The 15811-nt window shown below is 45.3% G+C and overlaps 1 protein-coding gene across 1 annotated transcript in view; it reads left to right on the forward strand.

The window, feature by feature from the left end:
• Window positions 1-15811, forward strand: part of Cdh13 (cadherin 13) — a 1011337-nt gene that overhangs the window by 884168 nt on the left and 111358 nt on the right. Inside the window, exon 8 of the mRNA XM_034522532.2 lies at window positions 8690-8830. Within this exon, the coding sequence (XP_034378423.1) occupies window positions 8690-8830 (141 nt within the window). The remainder of the gene's footprint in view (window positions 1-8689; window positions 8831-15811) is intronic.

Consider the following 15811-nt stretch of genomic DNA (forward strand, 5'->3'; position numbering starts at 1 on the left):
TCCTGATCCACCAAGATACAACACGTCACCGCAAACTCCTCCTGCCGTGGACAGGAGGCAACCCCACACCTACACCTGTACCCTCTGACCCATGCACCAGAATAAGTCCTTCCTCTCTTGTGTAGCTTCTGTCTAGTATTTCCGTCACAGAAGTGGGAGGGTCACTGGTACCCACTCTGTTGGTGATTGACACATGCAGTACATATTAGCACTTTGGCCTCTTGTAATCCTTGCCCACCGAGTAAGTCGTAATACTGTCCCATTGACCAAGGGGAAAGGGAGTATGGGACTTTTACATGGCTTGGCAGAGATTGCTCAGCTGTAGTTGGTGGGAGGGTTGGGAAAATGGAGGGCGGGGCTGGGAAGAAAGTTAGGAAGGATGCATTTGGAAAAGCCATATGGAAACCTGCTACCTCACAGCCCAGTGGACCTGAGGTAATGATCACTGATTGAATACAGTCTCCTCCCAAAGTGCCATCCAGCTCTGCTCAGCACTTGGGCCTCTGCCTGCAGGAAGGCTACGGCACACTGAGTCGTGAATATCAGCAAATGATCAGGAATTAATTAGCCTGGAGGGAGTAGAGATACCATGTTCAAAAATAAGAAAAGGCAGACTAACCTAGCAGAGAAGTAAGTCTCTGCACAAATACAAGGAGAGACCATGGGGACGAGGCAGGAGGAGGATGAGGCTGTGCCGGGTAATGGCGAAACCTTCCTCCGGGTAACATCGATTCCTGGATTTCCCCCCCCCACAGCTACCATTATGCTTGTTATTAGTGATAAATGTTCCATTAAACGCAGGCTCGTGTGGGAGTCATCATCACCATGTAAAACATCAGGGGCCCCGTGATTGATTAGCTGCCGTATTTAATGACACGGCTTGATTCTTTCTTCAAGATGAAACGTTTGGTTTTCAAATCAGTGTGATCAGTGAACCTAGCCCATGTCTGCGGAGGCTCACTGGAGGCTTTTTGTGGCAGATATACTGTCTTCCCTCCATTGCTGGGATATCTCACAATGGCAACTGGGAGACCCCCCGCTAGAGAGCCCAAATGTAGCAGACATACACAACTGTAGAACTCAAGCCAGGCAAGCAGCTTGACTCTCTGAGCCACGTCTCGCAGATCGGATCACTTCAGATACAATCGGGACAGCCAATTTCATTCTCCCAGGCTGGCACTATATATTTCTCAGGCAAAATGAAACCCCAGCTCCCTGAAGTAGGAGTCAACCCTTAGAACAAACGGCCTTGGCGTGGAGAGGAAGCTGGGAACCCTTTGAGATGCAATTTAGTCAGGAAACAGTTTTACATCTTCATTATCAAGAACAGTGATACATAGCTCACATCATATGCAGGCTGAGTACTGACTAGGTGCTGGGGCCAGAGGTGTGGTCCTTGCCTGGGAGAACATGGTCATGCACTTAGGAAATAGTCACCAGGCAGTTAGAATAAGACGGCTCAGTCAGTAAACTGCTTTCTGTGCAAGCATGAGGACCTGCATTTAATCCCCAGGATCCATAGAAAAGCTGGGTTTGGGGGTATGTGCCTGTAACCCCAGCACTGGGCAGGTGGACATAGGAGGGTCTCTGGAGCATGCTGGACAGCCGGTCTGGCTGAAGCAGCAAGCTCCAGGTTCAGTGAAAAATCTGGTTTTAGAGTCAAGTAAAGAGCAATTGAAGAAAATTCCCACATCTACTGATTTCTGCATACACCTGCAAGCACATCTGCACACACATGCACACATGAACTTGTACACACATGAGTCAACAAACAGGAAACCAATCATGTTGGTGGAAGCAGGTTATAAATGGCTTTTGTCCTAAACAATGCCTTAGACCCTGCCCATACCCTGAAACCTGATAGCTAAGGGCTTTGTCCACACAGCCAGTCACAGATCTAGGGTCTCTGCTTCAGGGGACATGAAATACAGAAGGTCATATAGAAGATTCCAGAGCCATATCAAGGGTATCACTTCAGCCCATTAACAAGAATCAGTCATATGTGTTCATCTGATCAAGAGACCCAAAAACGTACAGTCTAGGTTCAGCTCTTCCAGTCTGAGGAAGCAGGAGGTGGGCCCATAGTGTTGCCTTCACCAAAAGCGCCTTTGGTTGCTAGCAAGTGAAGCTAATTCTGGCTGCTTCTGCTCCCAAAAGAATATCTTAAATCAAGACTGGGATGTATTACAGTCAAAGAAAGAAGAACTGGAGTTTAGGGGCAGCAAACCCTGAAGCCTGGGCTTGTGTCTTTCTGCTTTCACATGGCTCAGTTCAGCGGTGCTGCAGAATCAGTTTGCCTCTAACAATCTGCCCTCTACTCCTTGAATCAAGTACATGGGAATCTCAAGAGAGGCCTAGGCATAGGCAGCCTGGCCTAGAGAAGCCACCCACCTTCTTCTTTAGTTTACTTGTGTAGAGACAGGGCAGTTAGGCAGTGGTGAAATGTTGCAGCCGGCTCTGCTCTACCTGGCTTGAGACAAAAGATTTAACAATGCCTGAATAGTTTCTATGTTGAGGCCTGCTCTGCTCTGCCTGGCTTGGCCTTTCAAAGGCTGGGATTAAAGGCCTATGCCACCACTGCCCAGCTTCAAACTGCCACTCCGGTCTTCAGGTCAGGGTCTAGAGAGAGAGAGAGAGTGGGGATAAGGTGAAGAAGAGATGCACAGAATAAAGACAAGACAGAGGTTCTGATCAAGTCTCTTTTATTGAAGGGAAATCTGGGGTATTTATACACTTTTGCCACGCCCCTTGTAGGCGTGTGGATATGACGTAAGCCTTGGAGGCATGGCTAGCATGTGGATAGCTGCTTTCTAGCCGCTTTCTGCTAAAAGTCAGCTCCCAACAGTGATCTCATCCCTTCAGATTCAGAGTGTCTCCTCACAGGGAACGTGCTTCCTCTCCAAATGCTTGAGGAGGCAGCACCCTGCACTGGGTCTAAGGGGCCTGGAAGCTTCTGGAGAATTGCAGGTGCTCCCTATACTCTATCCCTGTGGCTCTTCAGTCCTCCCAGAATCTGACTGTCCAAGCTTGGGTTCATGGGTTGCTTTCCACAGTGAAAATATAAACAATTGGCTTGCTGACGGGAGCCAGGTTGGTAAATTATGAAGGACTTACTCGGTGGAGTGCACAGGCTGTGTGCTTCAAAATGAGAGAGAGAGAGAAAGAGAGAGAGAGAGAGAGAGAGAGAGAGAGAGAGAGAGAGAGAGAGAAAGAGAGAGAGCAAGAGTGTGTATGCATGCACATGTCTGTGTGTTTGCATACATATGTGTGTATGTGTGGGGATTGGAGGGGTATCCCATATCTGTCTGTTTTTATTGTTTGGGGGCTTGTGAATGAGTGAGGGAGAGGAAGAGGGTAGGTCCTCACTTCCCACTTTCAAAATGGCTGCCCATTTTTAGTCTCTTACAATGATTGCCCGGGACTTCAGCAATAAAAACTTAAGTCAGTGTAAGCTTTAAATTTGCCAGGAAAATTGAGACTTTTGGAACAGTTCCCCCACCCTCTATAGTTCGTCTGCTTCACACTCTGATTGATTCCTTGCTGCCCTAATCAATCCATTTCCCATTACAGCCATAAAGTTGTATTTACTTAGAGAGATGGAAATTGACTGGTTCATATTTTAGAATTATTTATACAGTTACTTAGGCAACAAGCGTTAGGCGGTCGTGCCCTCCGTCCACTTCCATCGGGATGCACACTCAGCTCGTCTCTGCTTTGACGGTACTCTGCAGCATCATGTGTGAACACAGCTTCCTCACCCTTGACCTCTGAGCTCTTTAAAGAGGGGGCTCTTGCACTTGGATGACGGCTCAGTCAGCTAAGTTCTTTCCGAGCTTGAGGATTTGAGTTCCATTCCCCAAGACCCACGTGAGTAGCCAGGCAGGTAGCACACCCTAACCCAGTGCTGGGGAGGAAAACAGGTGGATCCCTGGGACTCACTGGCCAGGAAGCCTCAGCTCCCAGTGAGAGGCCCAGTCTCAAATCAAGGCGAAGGCCAAAGAGAAGGCTTGCTGATGAAAAATATTTACTGCTTTTCTAGAGGACCTAAATTTGATTCCCAACACCTACATGGTAGCTCACGGCCTGAAACTCGAGGGTATCCAGTATTGTCATCTGCCATGCAAAGGAATCTGCATTCGTGTGTACATATCCCCACACAGACACATAGTTAGAAATAGAATTAAAATGTTTTTAAAAAAAAAATAGGGTAGATGGTGCCTAAGCAATGGTACTTAAGGTTTACCTCTGGCCTCTACAAGTACATACACACATACACACACACATACAAACACACACATGCATACACACACACACAGACACATACATACACACACAGACACACACACTCAGGAAGTGATAGAAATCCCATATTCTCATTTCTCTCAGTCTCTGACACATGGCAGGGCATTTACAATGGGTGTTCATTAACTACCAATTAAACGGACACAAATACCAAGGAAATGAGATCAGAGTAACAGTCTCTGTGTTTTGTTTTGTTTTGTTTTGTTTTGTTTAAGTAGTTTTTTCTGCAGGGAAAATTTTTTAAAATATATTTGTGAAACGATTGGAGGGCTGTCGGGAAGCGCCTATGGTGACACTGTAGGGTCTGATGGCTCTGATGCTTTCTTGTAGCAACCAGATGATTGATCATACCATTAGATGCAATATTAGTCAAACTGCCTCATCGCTTCTCACAGAACCTCTGAGTGAAGCATCTTGAGGAAAGGAGACATTCATTCATTCACTCACAGCACCCTCAGGGTCTGAGAGGTCAGTCGGCTTCAAGGATGGCTGCCAAGAGTGGAGACAGTATTAAAGGAGCTGTCTCAGAGGGGGCCGTCTCAGAGCTGGCATGGGTCTGCGCTGGGTCCTCTGCATATATGCTGTAGTTACTTAGTTTGGGGTGTCTGTGGGACTCCTGATGGTGGGAATAGGGATGTCTCTGACTCTCTTGCCTGCTCTTGAGATCCTTTCCCTCCTACTGGGTTGCCGAGTTTGGTAGTTTGTGCCTAGTCTTATTGCATCTTGCTATTTCATATTTGATTGACATCACTGCGAGGACTGTATTTTTCAAAGGGAAAACAAAGGAGCAATGGATCTGGGGGAGAAGGGAAGTAGGCAGGGGGTGCTAAGAGGAGTGGAAGAAGGGGGGGATGCAGCCAGGATGTAGTGTATAAGAGGAAGAAGAGGAAGAGGAAAAGGAGGAGAGAAAGGGAAGGGAAGAGAAGAGAAAGGAAGAAGGGGGAAGGATATAGAAGAGAGAAAGAGAGAGAGAGAGAGAGAGAGAGAGAGAGAGAGAGAGAGAGAGAGAGAGAGAGAGAGAAGACCTCTGTCTCCACCTCTGGCTCTGCACTACCTTCCAGTTCAGGTTGACTTCACCTGGTCAGATGCAGGTGGACCTGACCTGTCCAGACTGGGTCCTACTACCTCCAAGTTCAACAGAAAAAAAATGACCACCTTTCCCTGGGTATTCCAAGAGAAGCAGACTCCACATTGAACTTGAAATTCCAAGTAGCCTTACTTAAGCCATGTGTTCAGGCAGCCATCTTGGACCCCTAGATGGCTTCCTAGGCAAGGTGAGGGTAGTGCTTCAGGGATGTGACATTCTTGGGTCACAGTTATAGTCCTGACAGGGTTGCTATGAGCAGCAGGGAGCTTCAACCTAAGAAGTAAGAGTGAGATAGAATAAGAGCCTGGGTGCCGGAGGCAGCTCCCACATAACAACCAGACACATCTGTAAACCTAGCACCCTGGAAGCGAAAACAGGATTCCTGGAGCAAGCTAGATAAATAGTCTAGAAACGTTGATATACTCCAGGTTCAGGGAAAGATGCTACCTCAATAAATAGAGAGCTATCAACATCAATCTCTGGCCTCCACACACATGTGCATGGATACACACATGTGTATGGACACACACATGTGAATAGGCAAATACACACACATCCATACATACACACAAGCACACACACATGCACACATGTGCACACACACACTCATACTCAAACACATATGCACACATATCACATGCACATATACATACATGAGCATGTATACCCACACACATGTACCTACATGCACACACACCCATATACACACATACACACACACATGCGCACACACTCACATGAACACACATACACATGCATAAAGACACACAAATGCACACACGTGTACATACATGCTCCCATGTGTACACATGCACACACATACACACACTTATACACTCACATGCATATAAACAAACACACATGCACACACTCACACACATGCATATGCACACATGCACACACATACACACACTGACACATATGCTTACAGACACACACACTCCACATGTGGGTCCATAGTTCTGGGCTGAATTAGGAGGTCCCCATTGTTACCTTGCTTCTTGCTCCTTTTGGTGCCTCTTAGTCACTGGTTGGCACAAAGCCCAGTTTTGGAGGCTGTCACACTGGCAGGGCTGTGCCTGCAATTATAAAAACACTTTTATTTTTGTCATTGAAGGTGGCCTCACTTGGACTCTCTCAGTGAGCGATTAAGAAATCAATCCAAAATGGTTGAAGCAAATGAGAAAAATGAATGTCTTTATCAGCTGAGAAACCCTCAGGCAGGCTGGTTCTGGGAGGCCATTGTTTTCTCCAACGTAAAGTGGACAATATCTACAGAGTCATTCTGCTTAGCTTCATCCCCCGGCGCCTGTCCCAGCCCTGCTGTGGTGTGAGATCGCTCACCTTGCTCTTCCAGCTGGTGCTACCAAGTTGTCACCACAGAGATAAAGTTACTGTTCCATACTGCTCAAAACAGTCAACCCTGTCCAACACACCCCTGGTTAGGTGGTCTTATTTCCGTGTCTGATCAACAACGATTCTAGACATTTTCATTATAAAAAACAAATAAAGGTGAGCCAAGGCCTCAGCCAATGGACAGAGGTAGGTGGTTGGTGAGTCTCCAAAGGGCGCACAGCAGCAGACTTGCCAGGAAACAGGGGTCAAGGGGTCGACACCAGCAGCCCCATAAGGGCGATTTACACACGGCCCTACATGCTCTGTCTCAGGACCCTAGCCACATGGCTAGTTGTTTTAAATTTCAATACCATGAGAAATGTGGACCCTGACTTTATTATAAGAACATTGGAGAGTCAGTAGCGAAGGCAAGGCAGTTTCTTTTATGAGGTTCTGACTGAACATGGAGAACAGTTTTCAGACCTAAAGCTAGACCTTCCTCCTTTTCCTCTCACTCAGTGATCAGGAGGGCACCATCTTACATGCCAGCTAGGTCTTATCTTTCCCTCTGTTGCTTAATCTTTTTCTCAACAAAAGCCATATGTGGCTTTCTCTGTGTGTGTTGTAAAATAAACACTCTGTATTTTAAAGCTTACCCGGCCCATGACCCTGTCATGTCTGCAGCTCACTAGGCAAGCTCTGCTTGCTCTTAGTAATTTTCTAGTCTAAACTTCTAGTTGGGAGGTGGGTAGCTTAGCAGAGTTGGTCAGGGGAGGTGTTAAGACTAGCAGACATCAGCCATATTTTGGTTGTTTGGTTTTTATTCTGCATTTGCACCTAAGCTGACTCCAGGCAGTTTTCAAAATGAACCGTCAGATCGTTTGCTAAAACTTTTTCTTGATTCCTTATGAGTTTCACACCATGCACCTCGGTCCCACTCGTCTCCCCGTCCCCTCCCCTCATACCTTCCTCTCACCCTTGCAACCTCCCCCACAAAACAAAACCACACAAACAAACAAACAAACAAACAAAGCATAGAGCACATCTCATCACGGAAGCCGTAGTATGTCACTGTGTCCCATATACATCCCTCGGTCCACACTTCTCCCCTTTCAAATATTTATTGCCATGGTTCATTGGTCTGGTTTGAGGTCTCTGGCTTCTGTGACATCATCAGTATTGGATCCTCACCGGGACTCCTCCTGGTCATTCTTTTGCTTCCTATGTCATGAAGATCCTGCTGCTTTGGAGCTGTCTGATTTTATTTCTTATAAACATGACCTTTGAGATCTTCCCAGGAGTCAAGGAATGTCTGCATAGAAAGATCTAGCCATACAGTCTCACTTATGGTAAATTTAATCAGTTCAAATTTGCGTTAAAATAAACAGTCCTGATTTAATATTCTGGGATAGGAAAAGAACAACAAAGAAAATCACACAGAAGAGATGCTAAACCTCACTCATTTCCACCTGTACTTTGGAGCCGTGGCATGGTGTGCTTGCTAGAAAGTTCCACTATATTGATATGTGTAAAGTATTGTGACCCCATAGTTCCTAAAGCCGCCATCTTTGTCATGACCTCAGGAGTGGAGTTAGCCTATGTCCAGATCAGCTTCCGAAGGTTCTTTGAAATGAGAGATGTAGGCATGAACATCCAACATGAATATATGCCCACACCCAGGGCATAGAACATTCTAGAATCTATACAATCTCCCCCTCAACAAGGGCAAGTCAGTAGGCTCCATCCTGATTGCCATTTCTGGTCTATAGATGCTAACTATCACTTTAGAGTTATTTCAAAGGTATACACACACACACACACACACACACTGTACACACACCAGTTAAAATCCATGGCCAGTCATGGATGCCTCCTCTAAAAGGCATAAAGAACATGCTCGTCACTTTTTCAAAACAGTGCCTCAAAAGTAAATACTGTCTTCTTTGGTGGATTCTTGCTTTGTAGACTCTGGAAAACCCCAAGTATGAACTGATCATCGAAGCTCAAGATATGGCAGGACTGGACGTTGGATTGACAGGCACAGCCACAGCCACCATCGTGATCGATGACAAAAATGATCACTCACCAAAATTCACCAAGAAAGAGGTAAGCCCCGGGACAGTGTTACAGGGCCCCTGTGTCTAAAATGCCCGAGCACTGGGAGACTAAAAGCACTTAGTCTTGTTAAAGTCCACAAGAAAATAACCTTTAATACCAAAGTGCCATTTCTATAGCACTGTGTGATGGCAGTCCTGTTACATTTTTTCCTATAATGGTAAGTACAGACAGAGAGGCCAGTCTGAACAGAGGTGATAAGGTACAGTGGATTTTGATAATTGCAAAACAGCCCATGGACATAAAAACACCTGAGTTATTGTGTATAGAGGACCATTGTTGCTAATGGGCACAGCCATGGGTTTCCCATATATATCAATGGAGCAGCACTCAGAGAGGGCTTGGGGATGTAAGCTCTCATTGTGCTGATGACTTGGCACCTACCCAAGAAGCCATAAGCACTACGCATGGGATGGACACATGCTAAGCTTCTTTTGGGTCAGAGCCAAAGCCACATATTTGATACCCTTCCTCCCCGGCTAATGAAGCACATGCTGCTAGTGAGATGTTGAGAGAGGGTGGTCGAGAAGGTGACAAGATGAAGGTAGTTATGGAGAACAGGTAGCTGGGACCATGTTGGCAGAGCAACAATGAAATTCTAAACATGGACCATCCTTGTCCAAAGGGCCATTGCATGTGTTTTGTGTCTATATTGTAAATGAGGGGGGCGGTACATATAAATGTTCACATGTGGGGGGCATATGTTTGTATGTGCAAGTATATACAGGTTTGTATGCAGGCATATGGGAGCCAGAGGTTCATATTAAATATCTTCCTCAGTAGCTTTCTTTATATACTTTATATACTTTATATACTTTATATATTGAGGCAAGGTCTCTTCCTTGAACCGGAGATTATGGATTCGGCTAATCTAGCTAGTCAGCTTGCTTTGAATACATCATCTCTGTCTCCTGAGCACTGGGATTGCAAGCTGCCATCATGCCCACCCAGCTGCCCTGTAAATACTAGGAATCCAAACACTTTTCCCTGGTGCCCTGCGAAGAGAAGATGGGTTGTAGACATGAAGGTCAAGCCTTGACAGCTCAGGGTGGAAATTCTGATCCTCTCAGTTGGGACTGTCTTGGATGCTGTCTAAGTGTTTTCTGGGATGAGCTTCTGCACACATGAGCATGTTCCACCGTGGGTTCACAGATGTGTGTGGTTGTTGAGGATATGTGTTTTCTGCATTTTCTTTATGTAGTGTCCCGTCTCATCGTGGCTAGGGTACCTTTTTTCTCTGTTTCAGATAAAGAGCTATTTAATAGAGGAGCTGTGACCAGTTACATGTAACAAGACTAGGAATTTAATAAAGATGTTTAACAAGACTAGGAATTCAATAAAGATGTTTAAGTCACATAAAACTTGCAAGCAGATGGTCCACGGAAAGTAACAGTAGCAATGTCATATCCGCTCCTGTCTTAGTTACTTTTCTATCGCCATGACAAAATACCATGACCAAGGAAACTTATAGAAAAAAGCATTTAATCTGAGGCTCGGGGATCCCAAGGGTTAGCACATGACCATCATGGTGGGGAGTGTGGCAGCAGGCAGATAGACATGGCACTGGAACCGTAGTTGAGAGCTCACATCCTTAATCCACAAGCATGAGGTAAAGAGTTAACTGAAAATGGCATAGGCTCCTGAAACCTCAAAACCTGCTCCCAGTGACACACCTCCTCCAAAAAGGCAGCCTGGGGTGCCATCTCTGTTTCCCTGGTAGCTCAAGAGCCTTACCTTCCTGGTGCCTTTAGCTTTTTCAGTATGAAGATCTTTTCTTAACTACCTAGTGATACTTCCCAATTCTTTTTCTCATGTCTGTTGGCCTGCAGAGCCTCCAGGAGTCACCCCACGTTAGATAGTAGCACAGGTAGTATCGTTTGCTACAGAAAGACGAAAACAAAAGACCTCGTCTTTCCTCCAGCAGAGTGAATTCTTTAAAATTTGCTTCATATGATTGATAGCCCAGAGCCTGCTCTGCCTTTAGAACACATTTCCCTATTGGAAAGCTTGTGTAAATGTTAAAGATTATTGTCACATTGGAGAAAGTCTCTATCAAGCTTCTGTCACATACATAGGAGTTGTTCATTTTCCAGTGGCCCCGTGTCATGGCTAATCTTTACAAGGATACCACATGTCCTCCAGGCTGTCATCCATGGCCCTGTTTTGTGGCCTGTATGAGTGCCGTGTTGTCTTTATTGATATGAACGTGATGAGTCGGCAAGCATGTAAATCTCTTTCTAATGGGTTCATTACACGGCTCCCTTCTTCGATGAATTTAGCAAATGATGAAGGAGCTATTTCACCTCTGCTGTGGAATATCTGCTTTTCTCATATAGAATTGGCTGAGGCAGGAAGATGTGGGTTTATGTATCACTTTTGGTCCCTAATCCAGTAAGGTTTTATTAGTATTGGTGTGTTCTCATTTTCCTGCCCCTCAACCCTAGCTACCTAGGCTACCGTTAGTCTCCATGGACTGGCTGTTCAGGACATTGCAGATCAAGAGAATCCTGCAGGATTCTATGTGAGTGGCCTCTGCTTAGCTTGTCTTCTAGGTTCCTCCATGTTGTAGAGCCAATCTATGCAGACATGAAACAGAGAAACTCCCCTTCTTCCCCCCCTTTCTCCACAAGTCTGAGACAATGTATTAATGTATTTACCTACCCTTCCACGATTCCATCACATCTATGTCAAGCATGAACATAGAGATTCTCCTGCCTTCAGATGGCATTTTCCTCCTAAGAGATCACTTTAAAACTCACTGCATCTGTATCTGGACACATAATTGCATGTCACCTTCGCTCAGTGGAGATTCAGCCCCACAGCCATATTTCTGAGAAAATTGAACCCATGTAAATTATTGGACTTGGGTGACTTTCCTGGAGGGTGGAGCCCAAGACATTTTAACAACCAGATAAAACTGGGAAAACTGGCCGGGCAGTGGTAGCGCACGCCTTTAATCCCAGCACTTGGGAGGCAGAGGCAGGCCGATTTCTGAGTTCGAGGCCAGCCTGGTCTACAGAGTGAGTTCCAGGACAGCCAGGGCTACACAGAGAAACCCTGTCTCAAAAAACAAAAAACAAAAAACAAAAAACAAAAAACAAAAAACAAAAAAAAAAACTGGGAAAACTGTTAAATGATTTTCCAAACAGCTCCCAACTTCCTCTTCCCATGAAGCATTCTATCGCCATTAGAGTGAAATTCATGAGAGCTTCTTTCGGGCCTTGGAATCTCCACTTAGCCAGCAGTCTCAGCTGAGATTTTTGAACAAAACTAAACCTGCACCACTGAGGTCTTCCTCTCAGGCTCTGGGCAGATGATGGCATAATCCCAAGCATAAAGAGATTGGATATTTGAAGAGAATAGAACAGCACACATAAGCATAAGCAACTTTCAACTCTGCAAACAGTAATGTTTTCACAAAGTCTGTCTAACCCCATACAAACCCTTCCTCTAAGGTCCAGCTCACACACTGCATCCTCAACTTGCCATCCCATAATTAAGGAGGATTTTTATGAAAACCGGCTGATGCTCTCTTTCCATGCTCACCTTCTAAGGAAAAACTCAGCTCATTGCTTTCTTCTCCCACACCAAGGATCATGGGAAACATGACATCCTCCACTGAATCTTCAAACTTCAGAGGCTCTTCAGGCAGGCCAGAGCCTGGGTTTCCTGTTGTCGGTTGGTTTTTTGTTTTTTGTTTTTTTTTTATAATCTATCTATCTGGGGGAGGGGTCCTGTGTCATGGCACCTGTGTAAAAATCAGAGGATGACTTCTGGGAATCAGTTCTCTCCTCCCACCATGTGGATCCTGGAGATTAAACCTGGATAATCAAGGTTGGCAGCAAGTATTGAGTCATCCCATCAGCCCAGAGAGGTGCCGAGCCATCTCATCAGCCCAGAGAGGTGAATTTATTGGCCACAAAGAGTAAAGAAAACCATTTCTCCAAGGAAAAGCCATGGCCTATGAATGGAAGCCATCTTCTAGACACCTCCTTTATAACTAAGGAAGAGGGGGGTGGCTTTACTCCCTCACTAACTGTTCTCTGGCAGCAGAGTGACATCCTATACACTGTTGAAACACCCATGCTGACTCTAGACTATGTTTAGTATGACTTAAATTGTGTAGATGTTTTTAAATGAAAAAAAAAAAAAACCTATCTATCTTGTGGCTGCTTCTTCCAGTTGCTTCTAGAGGTAGACCAGATAGCCAAGTGATTGATTGCATTCATCAGTCTTTTGTAATTATATTCATGATGTGTTGAGCTCCCATCATCCCTGTGTGAACTCCTATGCAAATTCTGAACCTCAGTCACCCTCTGGTGATGCTCAGAGGGTCAGGAGCAACTCAGTGTTGATAAAAAGCCATTTTTCACTTCAGCTGGCAGAGTCTCTGCACTGAGCCCCTCCACAGCAGTATCCTCTGAAGACTCCACTCATCTGCCTCTCTTCCCAGGCAACCGCCTCACACTCAAAGCAACAGCCACATGGTTTCTAAAATACCCACTGTGTGGCCCTGAGAATGTAGCATGGCTACTGCCAAAGTGCAGTTTGCAAAGGGTAAACATGAGTTCTGAATAAGAGCCAAGAGCCACGAGAGTGGAGCATGCTGGGACATGGCACAGCCTACACCTATAAACTGCCTTGTACTGAACCATTTTATAAATAAGATCATTGAGCCTTGGGCACAGTTGGTTGCACACACTGCTCACTGGCTACACCTACCCTCATTCTTCCACACCATCAACATACCCTGAAGCCTCTGTATATACATTCTGTTTCTTTTAACTCCAACTCTTTTCCTTTCCTTTGTACCTGAAAACCCCCCGGTTTAACCTTTAATGTCTAAGTTGTCAATCTCCCAGTTTGCTGCTTCTACTCTGTTCCAACACAAGTTTGACGTGCTGCTGGCCTAGTAATGCCATGTTGTCTTTGTGCTGTGTTCTCATTCTATAGGCTCCTGTGCTAGTTTCATTTCTGTTGTTATAATAAAGTACCCTGGCACAAAGCAACTTAGGGGAGAAAGGGTTTATTTCAGATAACAATTCTAATTTACAATCCTTTGTCGTGAGGAAGCCAAAGCAGGAACTTAGTCACTTCATATCCGCAGTCAAGAGCAGAGAGAAACAGATACATGCATGCTCATTTGCTTGCTTGCTTACTTTCTTGTGCCCAGCTCCAGTGCTCTTCTCTTATACAGTTTAGGACCCTCTGCCTAGGGAATGGTACTACCCACTGTGGGCATGGTGCTACCCACTGTGGGCTGTCTTTCCACATCAGTTAATACCATCAAGAAAATCCTCCAAAGATGACAAAAAAAAAACAACCTGTTCTAAACACTCCTTTGTTGAGACCCTCTTTCCAGGTGATTCTAGGCTGTATTAAGTTGACATTTAAAGCTAGCCACCACTGCTCCTTAATATCACTTGAGTGCTTTGGTAGCTATTAATAAACCATAGTGTCTTCATTGCTCTCCATTGTTTTCTGTAGCACTGAAAATGGGGGAGCAGTAAAATGATTTGAGATTTTCTTTTGTGATAAGAGTCCTACTTTGTATCCCAGGCTGGCCTTGAACTCATGGAAACCTTCCTGCCTACATTTCTCAAGTGCTAGGATTACAGATGAAAGCCTTTATACCCAGCTAGAGATGACTTTATTATTTGTGCAATATATCTTAATTGCAGACTGCATTTCAACTTCTAGTACAGTGTTAATGATCTTTCAAGTCTGTAATGCATAGCGTATTACATGTATGTCTTTGTCTGAGGTATATACACTGTTTTATTGTGTATTTCATTCTCTTGCAATACATACATATCTAACAGGCACACATCCCACTGTGATGTATAATATTTCCTTCCAAAGTGCCATGCAATCGCCCGCTTCTTTCGCCTCTCATAAACTGGACCATATCATCGTTAATGTTTAGTGACAACTGCTCTCAGAATTACCTAGGAGACAGACCTCTGGCCTTAGCTGTAAGGATATTCCCAGAGAATACCCTTCAACTTAGAAGTGAAGACATTCCCTAAATGTGGGCTGGATGCCTAATCTAAATAAAAGGCAGAGAACGGATCAGGGGAGCCTACTGAGTATCAACATCCCCTGCCTCTGCTTCCTGCTCTGTGGAGATGTGCGGTGAGGAATCCCATGTCTGCCTAGGTACCTTCCCTACAATGATGCACTGCACACTTAACCTATGGACCAGAATAACCTCTTGCTCACTTGAGTTGCTTCTTGTGGAGGACTTGGTCACTGTAGTGAGTAGCTAGCACATGGCCTATCAAGTACCAGCTACCTGATAAAATGATGAGTGAGGGATAGAGTATAAATTCCTAACAATGAACAACAGAGACCATCAAAGGTTAAAGGATCATATTAAAGGGGCCTACGGGGAGAATCTCACCCACGCCATAGGTTTTATAGGTGAGGTGGTACACATTGCTCAGTGCACACAGCGCATGCCCGTCTTCTGCGCCGCGGGAAGTTGCTACAAGTAAATATGGTGTCCCTCCACCACCACAGCAAGTCCCTAGCACTCTAATTCAGTCTTTCTGGGGTGAGCTAAAGGCCAAGATGCCTGGAGGGACATCCTTTTCAGAACTGAATCAACTCATCGCATAAACTGCCAGAGCCCGGAATCGTCTTTCTTATCAGCCAAGGAAGAAACGAGAAACAAGAAAATCCAATGTTGATAAATAATACATAAAGGAACCCTCGCAGCGGAGACAGTGAAGAGAATCCTGTGAGGGAAGAGGAACGGGCGAGAGAAAAGCCTGCACAGTTCCTGCTCATTTTCAGTTCTAAGTGAGATTAAACGGAGCAGCCCAGGATTGATTCCAATATATCAGCTGTTCCAGAGTAAAACCCAGTTCAGTCAGAGACTGAGCATTCTTCCCCAGGCTCCTGCCACACTTTATTCTTGCCGTTGACCTGCCCAGTTTCCAAGCTCGTGGCATTTTATGAGAAGGAACT

The sequence above is a fragment of the Arvicanthis niloticus genome, chromosome 18 (assembly GCF_011762505.2).
Source record: "Arvicanthis niloticus isolate mArvNil1 chromosome 18, mArvNil1.pat.X, whole genome shotgun sequence".
Classification (NCBI taxonomy): Eukaryota; Metazoa; Chordata; class Mammalia; order Rodentia; family Muridae; genus Arvicanthis; species Arvicanthis niloticus.